Source organism: Urocitellus parryii, chromosome 9, assembly GCF_045843805.1.
Source record: "Urocitellus parryii isolate mUroPar1 chromosome 9, mUroPar1.hap1, whole genome shotgun sequence".
In the NCBI taxonomy this organism is placed as follows: Eukaryota; Metazoa; Chordata; class Mammalia; order Rodentia; family Sciuridae; genus Urocitellus; species Urocitellus parryii.
In genome coordinates, this window is record NC_135539.1 from 93,654,905 (window position 1) to 93,675,026 (window position 20,122).

Here is a 20,122-nt window from a genome sequence, read left to right on the forward strand (position 1 = left end):
GTGGTACCAGACTGCCTGGTGACCTGTGAGTCCAGCCTGAGAAGTTCCTAACTCCCACCTTCTACCCCAAGATAATGGAACCACCCAGCAGGAAAGGTAGCTGCCCTCCTGTCACCCATCCACAGGGAGCACCTTGGGGGCTCTGGGGCCTCCATTCACACGTCAATAGCCAGCAGAGCAGGGATGGCTCAGTCCCCACCCTGTCTGCTAACTCAGGCTAAGACATACCTCGTTCCGAACTTCCTGGCTTAGCCCTTCGGCCTGGTCCAGAGGGAAGCCGGACACCAGCTCTGTGGTCAGCACATGGGGGCTGCAGAGCTCATCCACGATCTCAGGCACGTAGAAGAAGGGGTGGCCTTTCAGCAGCTCCCTGGGTACGGGCAGGAGGTCATGCATGCCCCTAGACCCTCCGCAGCCCCACCCTCCCAGAACACCCCCACACAAACAGAGACCCTGATCTCTGTGAGGAGGATGTGGCCACAGGCCCAGTCCTAACCAAAGCTAACCACTCTCAGAGCTGGAGGGAACTCCATCCCCAGAGCAGCCCGCTATGCCTCCCAGAGGGACCCACAGGGAGGGGCCCAGCAAGGAGCTGCACCTAAACTTCTTGGCACAGGCGGCTTCCCGCTGGTAGTCACACTCCAAGGCCAGCTCACGCCTCAGCACATCGATCAGGTGCTCAGGGAACAGGCCTGGGCCAGGAAGGAGGGTGTCAGGATTGGGAAGGGCTCTGCAGGGAAGTCCCCACAGCCTAGCCCAAGCACCTGCCACCCGACTCCTACCCTTAACCAGCAACCCTGCCTCAGACCTTCTGGAAGCATGTTGCTCATGTTCAGCACAGTCATGAGGTTGTTGACGTCACTGTTGATGCTCTGGGCCACACCAGGGTACTGCGTGGGAGAGAAGGGGAGCTATTCCAGGCAGATGGGGAAGGTCCCTGAGGCCGATATCCCTACCACCCCTGAGCTTCCCAGCCATGTCCAGGCCCGTCACCTTGGACTAACCAAGCTATGACCCAGTGCAACCCTGTTCTCCACCTTCTACTTGTCCCATCCCTAGGAACCACCACCAACTCAGCCCCCTCCCTTCAGTTTAGGTCCCCAAAGGCAGGCAATCACTGTCCCCAACCATCCTGAGCCACACTCACTCCTTTAGCAAAAACTTCTAGAGCACCCAGTAACCTGCAAGGCTGAGGGGTGTGGGGTGCAGAGGTGCCACAGCAGGGCCCTGGCCCCACCATCTGCAGCACCCACTTCCATGGGATCTAATGCACACTGAGGCACCCACCTGAATCTTCATGGCCACCTCACGGCCACCCTTCATGCGGGCCAAGTGCACCTGCCCAATGGAGGCGGCTGCAAAGGGACGTTCCTCAAAGTACTCGAGTTTGTCCCTCCAGTTGGGGCCCAGATCATTGTTGAGAGTTTTCTGCAGAGGGGCCAGGGAAGGGCCATGAGCACAGGCAGCCTCACCGCCTGTCCCACCCTGAGAGGCTCCCAAGCTGCCAGGCAGGCACCCCCCGCCCACCTCACCGTCATCTGCTTCAGTGGCATGAAGTCAGCGCTCTGCCGCACCCGCTCGAAGATCCTGGCCAGATGGGGGTTGATGAAGGCGTCGTCTAGAACGCACATGGGAAACCCGGGCTAGTGGCAGGGCCACCAGTCAGCCTGCACTGTGAGGCCAAGATCTGCTTCAACCTCCCCTCAGGTGAAGTACGAGGTTCAGACAAGACAAGCAGCAGGCCCCAGACCACACAGCGGCCCTTCCTCCTACTCTACCCTGGGGCACCTTTCCTACCTGGCACACCCAGGCTCCTGAGGGTATGCACAAGGACTCTGGAGGGGACACTGGGAGCACTACCCGGGGGTGGGCACACTCCTAGGGCACTGGCCAGCCAATTCCAGAGCCAATTCCAAATGCACCCCCGCCATGCCAGCCATCCCCAGCAGCAACAGGGCAAGAGAGCAACTGCAAGGCCTGGCCTTCCAAGCCCTTTGACCTCAGCTACAAGGCACAGGGGGTCCCAAACTCACCCCAGTGACCTGAGAAGGGGTGACTGTAGACATAACATGTAAAGTTTTTACCATTATGGAAGAAGATTAAAATCACCTATAATCTGACTACCACCAGACAACCAGCATTTGTCCCTTTGATCTTTTTTCTACATGTTTCATTCCTACTTGGAGTCACAACACGTGGACACTGCTAGTTCTCCCCAGGCAGTAAGGTTGTTTTCCAAAGTCTTTGGGAACAGTGCTGGGGTCGGTGGCCTGACAGTCATGTGCATGTTCCCTCACAGCTCCCCAGCCCGACCCTGCTTGCTTTGGCCCCATATAGATGCCAGCCACAGGAATCCCAGGATGAAGCCCAGCAGCTGGCACCCAGCCACACCCGCCCAAGTCTGTCCTTAAATGAGTCAGCGGACAGGACCGCGGCAGCCACAGGTCTGAGCACGGATGGATCAACGTAGATACGTGCTGCCCACAGGCCCTCTGGAAAGTTCTCACCCAGCTGCAGGGCACCAGCGCCCACGCCCCACACCACCTTAAGTATTAGCACCTGGTTTGACCTTGGGTGGGCAGTGGTCTGACTGCCCGGGAGGCAACTATTTCCACTGAGTGCTGCTTTGAGGTTGCTCTTCCCCATGGGACTCTGCTGAAGGCCAGAGGACCCCTCGACAATGCCTCTCAGAGCCAACCTCCTTGGCCACTGCCTTCCATTCTCTGAACCATGAATGTGACCCTACACCCAATGCTGCCACCATCACCATGGCTCAGGAGGTCCCCAAGCAGTTCCCTGTGACCAACACAACAGGGTGCAGAGGACAGTCTTGTGTCAACTGCTGAGATGTGTGACAACCTCTGGGCTTCCCAAACACCCATAAAGAAGCAAGAAACACGACAGCAGGCTCCTATGGAAGACGCTGTCCAAACACCCTGCCCAGCCTGGTCTCCCAGGACAGGACAAGCAAAAGTCAGTGGCTAGCAAATATCCCTCCCACCCCCACACCCTACTGCTGAGCTCTCAGTGAGCCAAAGCTCTACACCACTGTCCCCTACCTGAGCTACCCAGGAGCCCTGGAGCAGGAACAGAGACCACCATCACTCACCCTGGATGCTCAGCATCTGGCCCAGCTTCAGCGCTGCCCCGCGCACCTTGCACAGCGTGCTCACGATGCGCTCTGCATTCGCTTCTGACAGGAAGGGGCTGGAATCCAGCACAGCTTTCTTCCCTGTGGGCAGAAGGGTCACCACACACTGGGAATGCAATGAAGGAAAAGCCCACATCGAGCATGACCGAGGGAAGCTCAGGCAGTGTCTGTGGCCTCCTGGGTACCCACCAACTGGTAACGCAGTTAACACCACAATCCGTACACCTCCGCCTCTGTGACACGGCGAGGCTCCCCAGGACAGCTGGCCCCCAGACCCGCCTCTGGCCCCTTCTAATGCACACACCTACAGGGTCTCTCCCTCCACGAGGTGCTACAGGAGGGGGCAGGAGAGGGAGGAGAGCTGGAAGGCCCCCATAGCACCAGACAAGGAAACCTGTCAAGTCTGTGTCCCCCACCTGGTTTACTGACTGAAGGTCCTCTGCACCCCAAGGAGCAGTGTCCATATGCCACACTGGGCCAAATGACTACAGTCAAGGGACAGGCACTGACGGTCGACAGCCCAGCCCAGCTGGTTCCTGCATCTCCCCTCTGCCCACAGGCCCCACAGCTCAGTGCGGCCAGATGGCCATGGGAACATGCAGTAACCCCAAGGTCCCAGGTGACACTGGAGAGTAGCCAGGTGTCAGGCGACGATTCCAAAGAGCAAGAGGTGGCCAGCTGAACCCTGCTGCCAGCCAGTGTCATGGCCAGAGGGAATAGGCGCTCTGCCTAAATGTGGAGTCTGCCCTCATGCAGAGGTGGGGAGAGGCCTGAGCTGGGGTTTAGGGTCCAGGGCCCCCTCAGTGGTGCTCCTGGCTGGGCTTTCAGCCCTTGTAACATTCAGGGCTTTTCCTGCCCTCTTTCCTCTGAGTCTAGTTAGATCAGAAGATCCCTCGGCCCCGGCCTGTCCTGCCCCTTCGCCCTCTCCAGCTCCCACAGTGTCTGGCGCCTGCCTCAACTCCCATCACCAGGGGCCTGGAAAGGACAGAGGATTCAGCAAGGGCGTTTGTAGTGTTAGTGCTGGAACACTTTGGGATGTGATGAGAGATACAATGCTCAGAGTAGGACTGTGCCCCTTCCCTCTGCCCAGGGCCATGTCTAACATGGACTCTGACAAACCAGGGCAGGTGGGCTGCTCAGGGAGCATAAGCCCTGAAGGCTCTGGAGAGGAGACACTCAGAGGAACAGAGGATCTGCCGGCTGCAGGCGGGTGTGTGGGAAAGAGTGAGGCTACTCCCAGGTCCCAGACAGCAGGATGGAGTCTGGGAAGGTAAGAGATTTTAGCTCCACAGAAAAAGGCTGAGCTACCCTGAGGGGCCAAACTATGACCCACTGGAAGGATAGAAGGGTCCCTGGCAATAGCAGAGGGCCAGAGCTGAGGGAAGGCAGCCCCTCATAGCCCCTGAGGAGCCTGGGGCTAAAGAGGCAGGAAAGGGAGGGAACCTGGGAGAGGGCACTGCACAAAGCCCAAGAGGGAGGTTTTTCTCCTAACAATATGCAGACCAGGACTGGGCTAACCTCAAAGCTTCTGAGTTTGGGGAACAGTGCCTGGCCCAATCTGGGGTTTCTCATGTAGCCACTCCCCAAAGCTGACCAATCCTCACAGGCTGGAGGAACACCCCCAGCTCATAACAACCCAGGGGAGCCAGGACGCGCCATAGGCATAGAGGCACACCCCCCAATGGCAGAGCAGTCCCCCCAGGGCAGAACTCAGCTGGCCTGCTCAGGCAGGTGGAGTGCAACATGGGATTGCCCAGGGCATCCCACCCTGACTGGAGCCCCTACTTGCAGGACTAATGAACTTGGGCCACTTCACCCTCAGCTTCAGGTTACCACTGTCCCTGACAAAGGACACCAACTGTAACCTTGGAGCCAGGCTGGCCTCTTCTCTGCTTGAAGAGGTGGGGTGGAGAACAGCCAGCTCTGGGCTGCGGACAGGAGGGGTGCTGGCCCTAGGGAGCCCTGACTTCTCGTTCCAGAGAAACCTAGGCTTCATATCCCAAAGTATTTTAGCACCAGCACTAAAAATATCCTTGCTAATTCCTCCAGGGCCCTTCTAAGGACGCACAAGGTGCCCCATGTCCCCAGTCCTCAGGTGTCTGTGGGAATGGGGCTGATGCCCTATCCCCAGAGGGGGAGTCTACAGTTGAAGAGGGTCATCCAGGTGGCTGGCAGGAGGGCCCCCTGGGCGGGGATGGAGGTGTGAGTCACCATAATGAGCTGATGTGCCCTGAAAGAACCGAGAGGAGCCCAGCCTGGAACTACAAGTATATTTGGGAAATCCATCGAGCAGACAGCTCTATCGTGCTGCCCATGACAGCCCCAGGAGCCTGCTTAGGTACAACTCTGCTGGGTTGACTTCATAGCCACTTTTCTAACCCTTCTGGAGAAGTCTGGGGAGGCGGGCACATTGGCACATCCAAGATAGGAGGCGGCCAGAGCCTCAACTGCTCCCCCTGGCCACCATCACAACATCTAGCGCTCCCCAGGGCTTCAGTGTGGCCAGTCTACAGAACACTCTCCAGAGTGCCCAGCCCACAGCTGGCCACCACACAGTGTTCTAGACAATCATTCTCACCTGACTGTGGTCCTGGACCTGGGAGGTTTTGTGATCTCTGCCCCAGAGACCAGAGTCTCTGGAGAAGCTATGCCCTCCCCAGATCAGAGTGAGCAAGGAAACGACCTTGTGGGTCTGTCCCATACACCTACATCTTTACCCACAGGGAAGAGGGCACCTGACAGGCCAGACCAACTGACCCCAGAGGCACCTGGGAGAGCAAGACAGGAAGTGAGTGCAGAACACAAGGTGGTAGTAGGTGTGAAGTGGGTATGTGGGCAGCCAGAGGGAACCAGCAAGGGCTGGCTGGGTGGCCAGCTGGGGCTGGAGAATGCTGCCTTCCAGCTGCAAACACTCTAGAGCAGGAGAATCTGATTGTAAGGACGCCCAGGCTCCTAGTTCTGGGAGCCAATGGGCTCCATATTCCAGAGCCCCTCTGCCCCTCCCACACAGGGTCTAGCTCACCTGTGGTCTCAGGGCGCAGACTCTTCTTGGCAACCTCCGCCAGTGCCCCAAAGCCCAGGCCCACGGCCAGACCTGCAAGGAAGGAGGAGGGAACAGACACTAAGTGCTCACACAGGGCTGGGGCCACCACTGCCACCAGGTCCAGGCAGACACTGCTGTAGCTCACCAGGGACCCTCTTGCTGGCACTCGGTATTTAGAAAAGGGGGATGGGGTGGGAAATAGCCATTAGAGGTTTCAAGAGAACATTAGGGAGGTGTTTCCTGTGAAAAAGTCTGTGCATCCCCCACCTCCATCACCTCTGGTAACCTACAGACCTGGGGCAGACACACAGACCCCCAGGTGGCACCTGCTGGAAACACATTGAGAAGAACAGGCACAAATGGGAAGATGGACCAGGCATGGTCTGTGGGCCACGGCACCTGGCAACAGAGGGCACCCACTGAGGCATGTACCACCGGCTTCAAGTCTGGAGGAAAAGCCTCCAGGAACCTAGAATTCTCTAAGGAATCCCTGCTGGAGCTGGAACTATCTGCAAACACGGAAGAAAGAATGTCCCCATAGCAAGCCCACGGGGACTTGTGGGAGCTGCAGTTCCCACCTTACCCTCCTGGTAGCCAGCACTGACAGTAGTCTGAGGACAGCGGGGCTCTCGCAACCCCTTCTGCAATCTTGTAAATCAAAACTCATTAACACCTTGCTTGTTCACAAGTAAAATCGTGGACAGTCGCCACCATTCAGTAAAACCCATCTCCTGGAGCCCAGCAGGTTCAGCCTGCATCACAGAGAGCCCCTGCAGCTGCTCAGGGTCTGTGTCTTCTCACTTCAAACTCACTTCTAGCTGGCTGTCCAGGGCTAGAGAAAATGGAGTGGAAAAAATGATGAGCATGTGATGAGCACACTGACTTGGAGGAAAGCTACCATCTGCCCCAGGATGAGCAGCCTCAGGGTGAGCAGCCTCCAGGCGCACAACCAGCCCAGAGTGGGTGGCTGCCACTGGGTGCTGTTTAAGAAGCAAGGAAATCTACACCCATATCTTCATTTTACAAATTTTCTATAGCGATGATGCATTACTTTTAAGAAAATATTCTATTTACTAAAAAGTTTATCTCATGAAAAAGAAATTTAAAAGTCAGAACTTAACTCAATTTAAAAAATGTTTTTCAATACATTTTACCCACCACTAGGTGGCAGTGCACCCTCCACTTCATGGGCTGTGACAGCAGCACCTGCCTCACCCCTGGTTGTGAGGATTAAAGGGGAAAAAGTGCTCACAGGAGGGCAGGCACACTGACTGTTTGTTACAAATGGTACTGTTACAAGAGGGTTTTATTTACAGTGAGCCTATTCAAAATGGTCAGGCCAGTGCCAAGCAAAAGAAATCTAACATAAGCCACAGATACTTCAAATTTTCTAATAGCTCCACTTTAAAAAAAGCAAGAAATATCTGAAATGAATTCTAATATACCTCATTTAACCCAATAAATCCAAAATAGTATCATGTCAATAAGTAATAAACATAAAATTATCAGAGATTTTACATTTGTGTGCATTTATACTACGTCTTCAAAATACTGAATGGATTATATATACTCTCAGCACTTTAGACCAGACACATTTCAAAGGCTCAGTGTACTGGACAGCAATATACTGTCACCAAGTCAAGCTCTGGCAACTGCAGGAAGAAACCAGCTTCTGTAAATGTCCTTAGGCAGGAGAGTAAACACACCACCGAGGGCAGGTCTACATGTTGGTGGGTACACCAGCTGTCTTCTCTTTGACGTTATCTCTAGCCCCAGCTCCAGAGGGCACTGGGCACAGAGCGGGGAGGTGGAGTCCCTGATTAAACATTAATTTTCTACCACCTGCCTACTTCACCCTACCCTGCACGCTATCTTAGTAAGATAGCGGATAATATTGACCTTCACACCTTAGCAATCTTCAGTAATGTTTTTCTGCATCCAGATTCTTCTCTGCCTAGACCAAGTCCAGAGACAAGCCCACAAAAGAGGCAGATGTCATCAGAGATCAGTCATTCAGCCCGGTCCCTTGCAGGCAGAAGCATGTTCCCCCACTACCCTGTGGCTGAACCCCTCAAATGTTCTGTCAAACTGGCCATTTCCATGCTCCCAGACAGAGCCAATGCTCTGTAATGATAAGAACCTGTCATTAAACAAATCCTCAAAGGGACATTCTACAAAGGAGAGCTCAGGCTTCTTCAATGGCCCTATATGTCCCCCAGGACAGTCCCAGTGCCACACAGACAGACAGGTTCCCCACAGCAGACAGCCCAGCTAATGAAAATGAGCCCAGGTGGCCAAAAGCTTTGACCTTGGCCTCTCCAGCTCCTGCTCTCAATGAATTTGAATAAATTGGCTCCTCCCACACACACCTATCCTGGACCTGGGACTCTCAGAACCCCAGCCAGTTCTGCATTTTTTCCAGAAATAGGTGGGACTTGGTGGCAGTTCCAGGAAGATGGATGGCTCAGCTAGGATGCGCCCCCATCCTCATGAGGTGCCCACACTCAAATTTCTGCCCCTCCAGAAGGGTCCCACCTCTGTACCCTGAGGCCTCAGGAAAGAGCACCTCTCCCTGTTCTAAGATGCTTAGCCCACAAAAGAAGTCCTGAAGGAAAATATCCCCAAGGTCCCTGTCAGCAGCCAAGCCTCCCTCCTGGCCTATGAAGGTGCCTGCCTGCTCTGAGAAAGCTCCTGCCATCTCTCTCACAAAGCAAGGTTCTGCAGTAAGGAGTAGCAGGGAGCAGGGCTCCCCAAAGCCAGGGCACCCTGGGCCTGCTCAGGGTGATGATATCTGGGAGCCCAGGCCTCCCCTGATAGGCCTCTTCCTCCCTCCAGTCCCTCTGGAGGTCAGAGCCAAGCAAGGTCCTCCCCGAGAAGTCCCTGGGATTCTTCCCAGATACCGGAAGTGAAAAAAGCAAAACACAAAATACCTCCTAAGGAGCCCTTTCTGAGAGGCTGGATGGAAAGCACTTGAGGGCAGACACACCCACGGTGGCAGTGATCCTGCAGCCTTGACTTCACCTGTTCACAACGCAAGGTGAAGGGAGGCTGCAGTGGCAAGGGGCACGCGTACCTAAGGATGACCCCAGCAGCACACTCACATGACACACTGTGCCAGCCACTGTCCTGAGCCTTGCTTTTTTTTTTTTTTTTTTTTTTTTTTGCAGTGCTGGACAGAACCCAGGGCCTCACACATGCTGCATAAGCACTCTACCACTGAACGGCACCCCAAGCCCAGGTCCTGTTTTCCTTAACACATCGAATGATCCACCTGATCCACACACAGTACAGGGTCAGGGATATTTTCCTTTGCTTCCAGAATCCTTGGTGATGCAGTCTCTGTCTCTACCATCTGGCATCCTATAGCCACTCTGAGCCCCAGGAGAAGACAGGGCCTGGGGAGAGGGCTTCAGCCTCCACACAGAAGCAAGGGAAACAGGAAAGAGCAGGAGAGAAGTTCTCCAAGGCTTGTTCTCACAGATTCTCAGATCTGTCCTCCATTCCCATAAGAGGACAAGCAAAGAGGTGGGGACATCTCACAAGGCTCCTCTGCTGGCTGTCGGGGGAACAAGGTGGCCTAACCACAGGGCCAGTCAGCTCAGACTTCCACATACACGACAGAGGCCTGGGCTGAGGTCCTAGGGCAGTCACAAACATGCATGTGGCCTGGACATCCTAGCTCAGCTTCCTCATCTGTAGCTACAGAGAATAACAATACTCTCACCTGTGACACCAAGTTTCTGAGCGGCAAAATACACAAAAAGACCCTTTTCAAGATTCCTCCTGAGAAAGCAGAGGCAGGCTACACCTTTTCTTCTGCATCCAGAGCTCATCTATCGCACTGCAGTCATCACGCACCTGGAAGAGGACTGGCAGGAAGAAAAAGTCCCTGGGCACCCTGGTGTCACTGCATGATAGTTCTTGAGGAGAGACCTGACAGGGTCAGCCTTAGACACAGCCCTATCAGCAAAGGAGGTATCATGCCAGCAGTCTGGAGAATATGACTCTGCACAGAGCGGGTGGACACTCCCTGACCCACCAGCCCCTACTACTCTGCCACCCTCCTCCAACCAAGTGGCCAAGGGCATCACCACCATGGGACGCTCTGCACTACCCCTGGCAAGCTACAGCAGGGTCTCGACCATTGTCTGGAAACCAAGAGGTACAGCAAGCTTTCACAAAACTGAGGTATTCACCCTCTCATCCTTTATCTTGGGAGGATAAAGGTCCTTTGTTCTTCTGCAGTTACCTGAAGTTCAGTTCTGACCCCAAATCCAATAAATGACCCTATGTTTCACAATTTCTTTAGCAAAATCTAATATCCAAAGACCATGCTGCCCATAGCGTCATAGTCATAATGTCTCATAGCCAAACTGGACTTAGGATTTCAATCAACATCTCAGCATCAAAAAGAGCCACTGAAATTGCAAACCACCCGCAGCTAACCTCCTCAAATACCTGTCTGCGTCCCTTCAGCAATGCTACCTGCCTCAGATTTAGAGCAAGCCCCTTCCTTCCTACTTTCATTGTAAAAACTCATCCCCTATCAGTCTACGTTTCAAAAACATGTCACCTCTAATGAGAGGGAAAAGGTTAGAAGTATTTTCAGAAGAACAAGGTAGAACAACACTGCTTCAAACTGTGTGGACTCACCAGTGAGCCTCGCGTTTCACACCATGGAGAAGGGCACACTTACACCGTGTGTCCATGTCTCCGAAACAAAAATAATCCTTTCCTAATGTGTATGGTTATAAGGATCTATGATATTAATTCTGATCATTCCTATTCAAGTTCTTTCCATTTAACACTTGCGCGCGTGCACGTGTGGTGTGGTGTGGTGTGGTGTGTGCTATGGCTCAGACTCAGGGCCTGGCATAGGCAAGGCAAGTGCTCTACCACTGAGCTACGTTCACTTAATTGACTTTTTGACTTTGCATTCATCCACAAGGTCATAATTTACAGTTTGGAACCCTCTGGGTACAACAGGTGGCTGCAAATTTGCCTTTGAGGCCAGAAGAGCACATTCTTTCATGACCGGGCTCCTCTTTGCTCCAATCCTGCCAACTCCAACCTGAAATATTACCTGCCGATTGCTTGGACAACAATGTGGGTGGTTCCACATCACAGCTGTGGGCAACCTCCAGCACACTCCCCAGGATGGCTCCAGACGTCAGGTGCTGTCAACAAAGGCTCAAGAGGCCTCTGACTGTGCAAAGCTCCTGCCAAGACTAGGGCTTCTCCTCACCCCAACCAGGCTTCCTCTGGCTGCCCATATCACCACCCTCTGAGAAGAGCTGTCCACCCTGTGTTCTTCTTTTTCCTCCACATCTTCCCATGTAACTCCTTCCACTTCAGTCTTGTCCTTAACCTGCCAGCCTTACCTGGGCTTCATGTGTTGCATCGAATTCTAATTTGCCATCAAGACTTTCATTCTGGCCACGTTTCCCAAACAGAGGCTTTCATTACCCCACTGCCTCTTCTCCTGCCCCTAGCAGACTCCCAGGAGAGGATCACACCCAGCCTAAAACAGTCAGCTCAGCCTCCTGGGCACAGGGCTCACCTTAGGCAACAGTGAAGCAAGGAGGAGGAAAGTTACAGAGGAAAACCACAGGTGTCCTGCTTCCAACTCACAGGGACAAGGAGAACCTCCAGGAACAGAAATAAGTGCTGGACAACTACCGGCCACATGCAAAGGGAGGAGCATGCCAAGTCTCTGTGGGACCATCAAAGGCCATCATGACAGTGACTCTCAAACACATTCTGGTGGAAGAACCCCAGGAAGTTATTATGGTCTATGAGGAACTGCTTGAAAGGCTAACCCGTGCTTTAACTCAAATGACACTTTTTACTAAATTCTTGAACGGTAAAGAAGCAGAGGATGCCAAATTTTAAGATGACAATTATGGAACAAAATATTACCACTGGGAAAAATACCCAATTAGCTTAGTCTGCTCTGTACACTTAACATAGAACACACACGCTGGTCCAGCTCCTGAGCACCTTGCTGTCGGAGAGCAGTGTGTGGGCCCCTGCCAACAGCCAGTCCTGGACAAGGACCCTGAGTGCTTTTAAAGGCCCATGTGTTGGAGGCTTGGTCTCCATCTGTAGACCTTTAGGAGGTGGGGCCTAGTGAAAGGAAGTTAGGCCATCGGTGGTGTGCCCTTGAAGGGAATACCGGGGCTCTGGCCCCTTCCTGCCTCTTCACTTCCTGAACACCATAAAGTGAGAAGCTCTTCCTGACACATGCCCTCGCCACAGGGTACTGGGTCACCATAGGCCCAAAGTAAACAGACTCGAGCTACCATGGAATGAAACTTCTGAAATCATGAGCCAAAATAAATTTTTCTCCCTTTTAAGTTGATTATCTCAGGTATCGTATCACAGTGATGGGGAAGTGGACTAGTACAGTGGGGCTTTTAAAAGAGAAGAGGCGGCACTGGTGACCAGCATGTATGATGGAAGGGACTTCGAAAGCAGCCTCCTTCCTGGAGAGGCCTTCCAAACAGCTATCAGGAGTGAGGCTAGGGCAGGAGGAAAGGGTGACGCTGCAGAGACTCCCCCTCCCAAGTGAGACCTGCCAAGGAGTTCAGGCTGCAGCTCATGGCAAGGGATCAGTCACACTCCAGCCCCAGGGGTGAGCCCAGATAGAGCTAGAAACCAGAAACTGGGTCATCAGCCTGTGGGAAACATCCATTCCATCCAACAGTCAATGCAAGGGCAGATACCTCCACCTGCTCCCCCATCCCAGAACATGGCTGGGTCCCCACCCACTCCCACCTCCATGCAGGCCCCACAGTAGCCCCAGCTTTCCTTGTCCAGGACTGACTTGGCAGCAGAGCACACACGGCCACCTTACCTCCAAAGTTGGCCAGCCGCCCAATTCGTGTAACTGGCACCTTCCGCTCCCGAGCCCGCTCACTGAGCTGGAGGGAGAAGAGAGAGACTTAACATAATCAGCAAACAGGGATAAGACCCACCTCAGGGGTTCACACTGCCCCCACATCCCATTCCACCCCAAAAGGCAGCAGTTCTACCTGACAGCACGTTCCACCAAAAGGCCACCACATTCCTAAAAACCCAACCACAACACCCACAAAAAATCCCCAAACGGGAAGCTGACACCAATACCACTGTGAGTGGGAACCGCCCAGCCCCACACCAAGGGGCCTCCCAGACACACCATCTGCTTGTGTGGTTTGCTCTCAGGGCGACCCTTGGCCTGCCGGGCCTTCTCAATGTCCTCAGCCGTGAGGCCCCCCAGTGGGGACTGGTCCTGGTGGAAGAACCTTCGCTGGAAGCCGGGGGCAAAGAATAAGTCTCTGGGTTCTGCAAAGAGTCTCCCGTTAACTCTGCCCAGAGGGGAGGCTCCCTGGCCCGGGAGCCCAGTTTCCCTAAAAGGTCCACTGGCAACATAGGCAGGAGCTGGGCCCTCGCTGTGGGCGTGACCCAGAGGAGGAGACAGTGACTGGTCAAGAGAGGAGGTGACAGAGAAGTCTGCAGAAGATCCAGACGCCTGTGTCCCTGAGAAGTGGACCTCTGCTTCTAGGTCGTCAAAGCTCTCAGTGGCCTCAGTCTCTCCATACATATCCTGACCCTGCAGGAAATAAAGGCCAATGTGAGAACCACAGGACAGAACACCACTCCCCACCTCTCCAATCCTTCAGAGGAAACACCATGCTACACCCAAGACCCACGGCCCCCTTCCCAGCCCAGAGCCAGGACCCAAACTGCCATCTGTTTCTTCCAGGGCTCTGCTATGTGGTCCCAGGCAGGCAGCCAGAGAGGGGGCTGCAGAGGTTTGGGAAAGGGAAAAGCTTTCAGAGGAAACCACCACCAAGGGCCAGCCAGAGTGAGGGGGTGCACAGATGGGAAGCAGCCGGACCCACTCCAGGCCAGCACCTCACTGCAGACATGAACTCCAGTCAACAAGGGCATGCAGTTAAGAGCTTCTCAGAGGAGAAGTGTCACAACCAGGATTGGGCCTGCTGGGCCTGGGAGCTCCTGATGCAGGGGAAAGGGAACACAGGACATATTGTGTTTTCTTCATAATGGGCACCCAGGCCTGACCTCTGGGGCACTGATTCTTTCTACTTTTGAACCTGGAATGACCTTGAGTGAGTCCCTAACCCTTTTTTGCTACTTCCTCAACTGAAAATAGAACCCCTGCAGCCTGAGTGACACAGGACAAAGCCAAGGCCAAGGAACCTGCCCAAGGAGGCTATAATTAGATAGCACCAAGTCCTGAAGCCAGTGGCCTGGATTCCCTGGTTCAAGTGAAATCATCAGGCTACATGCTTCCCACAGGTTATGCAAAAACAGGAGAAGATTCCAAATCTTCATACTCTCATCAGCCTAAGAAGAGGACGGGCTATTACTGTCATTTCACAAAGGGAAACTAAGGCTGAGAGTTAATGTGATTGACAAAAGCTATCAGTCATCAAATGGCAGAGCAGGGGTCCTAAGCCAAGGTTTGCCCTGCCAAATACCCCAGGTCACCTACTTTTCTCATAGTAGAAATTGATCACATTTGGACTCACTAGGCATCTCTCAGATGGCCACTGAAGCCCTGGAGCAAGGAGTCTGGAGCAAGGTGCATAAGCCATGGCAGGGGCCCTTCCTACTTCTTAACTGCAGGATGGCCACATGGCCTTGGATTCCAGCTACTGACATGGTGGTGGAACCCCTCAGGCAGTGAAGGATCCCCAGTGCCTCAGAGGGACTCTGTAAGTACCTACCAATTGGTGTGTGAACAAATCCCTTGGGGAGATGAAAGCAGGTAGGTTCCTAGAGTCATTGAACTTCTATTTTCTTGGGGTGGGGCGGGTTAGGGGAGGTGGCAACCATAAATCTAAGTGCTAGGGAACAAACAGAAGCCAAAACTGTCATCCTCCTCAGGTACCTCCTTCACAGTGGTGAATGGTTACTCCCTCCTACCCCAGGAGCTGTTCTGGGGGATGGCCCTGCCTCTCCCAGACACAGGGGCTCAGGCTTATGGGAGGGGAGCGATCCTGGGCAGAGGCCCTTCTTGTGCTGGTGGAGAAGGCCTGCCCAGGTCTAGCACACTACCTCACTTCTGGGGGGGCCCAGGGAGCTGGGGCAACCTCACTTGGAACTCGGAGGGTGCCACAGGCAGATCAGCCAACAGAAAGGCGAGGGCTCCTTGCCACAGAAGGCATCGAGCAAGACAACTGGGGCCACAGCCCAGTGTCGGCAGAGGGCAGGAAATAGCAGGGCTCTTGACTGGGGGCAGCACAAGGAATCAGGCCCTGTCACTCATATATCATGGGTCTTGTAACAAACTGCTTAGATTCAGTTTTCTCTTCTGAGAAAATGGGGTAAGGATCCAAGCCTGGCCCCATCCCAGGACACAATGAGGGACACTTAAAAGTTAAAGGTCTATGTGTAGGGCAAAAGAGACACTGTAGCACCATTAACCCCAGCAGAGGAGGAGCTGGGAATCCCACGCCTAAGACTGAGCAGAGTCCTGGGAACTATGACATCCTCACAGCCAGAGAAGCATGGTGACCGTTGTTCAGAGGTCAGCCAGTCACAGAAGGAATGAGGAGCCAGGCGGCCACTGCAACAACTACCAATACACACAGCTTCCTCAGACCCGCAGTTATCAGGTACAGAGGGACACCACAGTGGGCCATGCCCTGCCTGGGTAGGCCTGTCTGCAGCACTCAATTCTGCTTAAAAACCATGTCTTAGAAGGAAGATGCAGAGGCTTCTCTCCGCCTCCGCCCCTCCAGACAAGGGGGACAAGATGGAGGCCAAAGACGAAGCTGCCCTCAGCAGGGCTGTGCCAGCCGCCATCTTGGAAAAGAGTGGCGCCCCCAAGGCAAGTGCCCAGAGGTGCTCAGCAAAAGGAAGGAGAAAATGGAGGTCAGCTCTTAGCTGAAGCTCAGGAGGCTCAGCAGGAAGAGCCTTCAAAGACTGAGCCAGGCCAATCAACACCTGGGCCCTGCCATGTACTGCGTGTGTATGCCCCCAAATCCCCCTGTTGAAACCTAACCCCCGGGTGCTGCATTAGGAGGAGGGGCCTTTGGGAGATGATTAGGTCATGAGGGTGCCCTCATGAACTGGACTAGGGTCCTCATAAAAAAGACCCCAGAGAGCTCCTGGCCTTCCATCTGCCATGTAAGGACACAGCAAGAAGGCGCCAACCATGAATTAGGAAACAGATCTTTGGACACTGAATTTACCAGCGCCTTGATCTTGGCCTTTCCGGCCTCAAAATTCTGAGAAATAAATATTTGCTAATTAAGCCTCCCAGTCAATGGCATTTTTAAAAAATAGTTTTTTAGTTGTAGATGGACACAGTACATTTATTTTATTTCTTTTTTATGTGGTGCTAAGGATCGAACCCAGCGCCTCACATGTGCCAAGCAAGTGCTCTACCACTGAGCCACAACTCTAGCCCAGTCAATGGCATTTTGCTACTAAGTGACCACACCCTCACATAGGGGCCCTGCCCTGGGACAGCAGGACATGCTGGCCACTGGGCTCCCAAGCCCTGTGCACAAGACTAGTCCCCAAGTATCTGTGTCCTGATTACACCCCAGGCCTCACCAGGAGCTCCAGGTCTGGCCCTCTTCCCATCAGTACTCCCCACATTGCTGGGATAACCTCCTTACCTGCACCTTCCCCAAGACCATGCCAATCTGCTCCACGGCTGTGGACTGCAGAGCTCTGGCGGCCATGATGAGCTCCCCACCAAGGCCCAAGTGCTGCAGGTGGGTTTCCATGGCCGCCTGGGTCAGCTTGGCAAGGCCTTTGGCCACCATTATGGCATCCCCCAACATGGCAGCCATCCGTCAGGGCTGGAAGAGAGAAGGCCAAGTCAGGGATAGGGTGCCACACCTCACACAGGCTACACCTCACTGACCAGCTCCACACCCAACTCTGGGCAGAAGGCAGCTGGTTGTGTGTGTGTGGTTTTTTTTTTTTTTTTCACAGATTTTCCCTTCTGATAAAAGCTGACTGAGGGTAAATAAAAGGCCCAGGGCTCAAGGTAGACTTTGGTGACTCCCAATTCTCCACAGTGCTGAGCAGAATTAACAACTGTTGACTGTCTTGTGCTCACCGCTTCTAACATTACCTCACCTGGGCCTGAACACCCTGTGAAAATCCCAAAGCACAGAGAGGTGAAGTAACTGCTCAGAGAAATCAAGTGACAGGACTTGAACTGTGTGCTGACTCCTAGTTTAGTGCTCTCTCCTCCGGACCAAAACTTCATGTTGGAGGAGGGCATCCTACTTCCAGAGTAGTCCACTCACAATAGCTGTGTCCCAACACTGAGTGGCTTAGGGGTGCCTGTCCTGTCCCAAGTACTCTTACTTATTCCAATAAAGTCTCTGACAGACACCCAGACTGAGGAAAGTACAGAGCCTTTCCTGACCCCCACCTCCATCAAGCCCCCTGGGCCTCACCTAGTTACCAAGCCAATGTTTCCAAACTGCAGACCAGACCCACGGCGCATTAAGAACAAAATGGCCCAGCGTGGGAAATGGAGCACCAGGAAACCCCTCAGGAGCCTGTCACAGAAATGGATTCTGCTGGTTGTGTGTGTCCAGCTCTCTCCCTCTTCTGTCTACTGGGTTACAGCATAAAGTGTGTTTCTTAATGTAGGTCAGAGTCAGAGACACTGAAAACTGCTAGACAGAGTGAAGTCAGGCACAGCCTGGTATGTCATTGACTACTCCAGGCACTACATATTGGGGTCTCTGATAAATCCTGGTAACGCAGAGTGTTACCAGGGATGGCAGGGCAGGAGGACGCTGTAGGAAAAGAACAGCAGGGCACCCCACTGCAGCATCCAGGGAGCTCCCTGGCTGGGAGGGGAGGGGGACCTGTGTGGCCAGGTGAGCAGAGGTGGCAGGAGCGGCTGCAAGGCCCAGAGACAGCAAGTCAGAAGCAGAGAAGGGTATGGATGGCACTTCAGGCAGGAGAGCTGCATGAACAAACATGGGCAGGCTGAGGAGGGAGGGACAGGATGAGGGGGGCCCTGGAGTTCCCTTCTCTCGTCACACTGACAGCACGACAGGTGGGGAGACTGTGCAAGGACAATGACAAGGCTCCCTAACCAGAATTCCAGGGACATCTGAAGACAGCTCCCTCCTCCCTTCCCTTCTCAGGGAGCAGCGCCCGAGTCTCTCCAGAGATCCCTGCAGGGATCAGCTCTGCTCCTAAGAACTGTCATGATAATCAGAGAAACCTACTACTGCCCAGGCCCTGGGCACACAGGGATGAGCTGCCATAACATGCTTAGCTTACACCTTCCCTTCGAGTGGGGGCCGCTACCATGTAACATCTTATATACAGTCGATGACATGGTTATTATTGACCCCAGTTTATAAGTGAGAAAACCAAATGAGAGCAGTTAACTAACTGGCCAAGGTCACACAGCTCCTCAATAGTAGCCCTGGCCTGCTCTGGGACCACACCATGCTGCCTCTCCAAACGCGTGGCCCACCAACTCACAGGGACAGGACAGGACGCAGACACAAGTAACCACTCACATTCTAATCCAAGCCAGGGAGGTTTGGAGAAGGTGACCACTGAAAAAGATGTGAGATAGGGATGGGAGCTGGCCCAACCCATCACTGGGTGTCATGTCACACACTGGGCTCTGCTCTACACTCCTGCAATGAATGGCAATAGACAAGGGTAATCCCCACAGACCAAATGTCTAGGACGGCGAAGACAGCGTGCAATCATGACTCAAGTGGCCTGGGGCCAGCTTTCAACTGGCAGTCCAGAGTTCCACCCCTGACACACACAGATGCTCTTCAGTTCCTACCCTGAGGGGTAGAAGCAGCCACCAGGGCCCTCTAGACCCTAGAGAGGGAGAAGGTTCTTGAAAGAGATGTCAGGGACACGGGGTGGCAGAAGCAGAGGCCCCAGGCATATTTGTTCAGAAAGATCCTGTCAGTGGTCTCAGGACCATCCACCAGGTACAAAGTCCTCACAAACAGGCCTTCCTCCGGCTCACCTTTAATCAATCTGGACAACCAAGACAGGCATTGCCCTGTGGGGAGACCTGATAATTCCAAACCTCACCTCACCTACTACCTGACATCCAGTCTTCCTTAGAACATTCTCCTAAGACCTATTTTAAAAATTCAAACTTTGTTTTCAGACTTCAAACTCTTTCTGCCTGACTTTTCCACCCAGGTTGACATAACCACATACTAAAGTTTTACCACAGTGACTATGGTAAGCAAACTTTTGGGCCAATGTAGCCAGCCTGGCCCACTAATGGAAGTTCAATTTTAAAAAGCCACTCAAGGTCCCACACCAGCAGTAAGGTGAATCCGGGACCCAACAGAGTCCTAATTCTTCTGTCAACAAAACCGAAGTCTGTTGCAAGCTGAAATTACACCTCTATTTGGGAACTATGAAAAATTGTCTCTTTCTGTATCTTCCTAACCTTTTAATTTTGGTTCACATATCCTACTTTCAAAATTAAAAAAAATATTTAAGCCAGGAGTGGTGGCACTGTAATTCCAGTGATTTGGGAGGCTGAGGCACAAGGATCGCAAATTCAAGGCCAGCCTCAGTAATTTCGTGAGACCCTGTTTCAAAATAAAAAATAAAAAGGGCTGAGGATGTGGCTCAGTGGTTAAGTGCCCCTGGGCTCAATTCCCAATACAAAAAAAAAATTTTTTTTGTTATGTTTTTCTTCCTGTCTTTATGGCTGCATCTCACATTCCCAGGGAACTTCCAATCAATGCCAAGTCTCACCCTAGATACTGGCCCTAGAGCCAGCACCAATGGAAAGAAAGTCCTTTACATGAGTACTGTGAGGCAAAACTTGTTTTTCTCAAATTCAACAGACATCACTAATAAACACAATCAGTGAGATTAACACACGGACCTCATAACCACCACAGCCAGCCCCTACCCACCCTCCTTCGGCAAATATT

The 20,122-nt window shown here is 53.3% G+C and overlaps 1 protein-coding gene across 9 annotated transcripts in view; it reads right to left on the bottom strand.

Moving 5' to 3' along the window:
- The window catches only part of Coq8a (coenzyme Q8A), a 35,844-nt gene that overhangs the window by 2,700 nt on the left and 13,022 nt on the right, over positions 1 to 20,122 (bottom strand). For all 9 annotated transcript variants that reach the window (XM_026405737.2, XM_026405744.2, XM_026405740.2 and 6 more), the window contains 10 exons: positions 16,832 to 17,017; positions 13,375 to 13,788; positions 13,051 to 13,117; positions 6,174 to 6,245; positions 3,110 to 3,232; positions 1,533 to 1,618; positions 1,288 to 1,428; positions 809 to 890; positions 599 to 692; positions 229 to 370 (listed from right to left, as the gene is read on the bottom strand). In XM_026405737.2, the coding sequence (XP_026261522.1) occupies positions 229 to 370; positions 599 to 692; positions 809 to 890; positions 1,288 to 1,428; positions 1,533 to 1,618; positions 3,110 to 3,232; positions 6,174 to 6,245; positions 13,051 to 13,117; positions 13,375 to 13,788; positions 16,832 to 17,008 (1,398 nt within the window). In that variant the 5' untranslated portion in view covers positions 17,009 to 17,017. The remainder of the gene's footprint in view (positions 1 to 228; positions 371 to 598; positions 693 to 808; positions 891 to 1,287; positions 1,429 to 1,532; positions 1,619 to 3,109; positions 3,233 to 6,173; positions 6,246 to 13,050; positions 13,118 to 13,374; positions 13,789 to 16,831; positions 17,018 to 20,122) is intronic.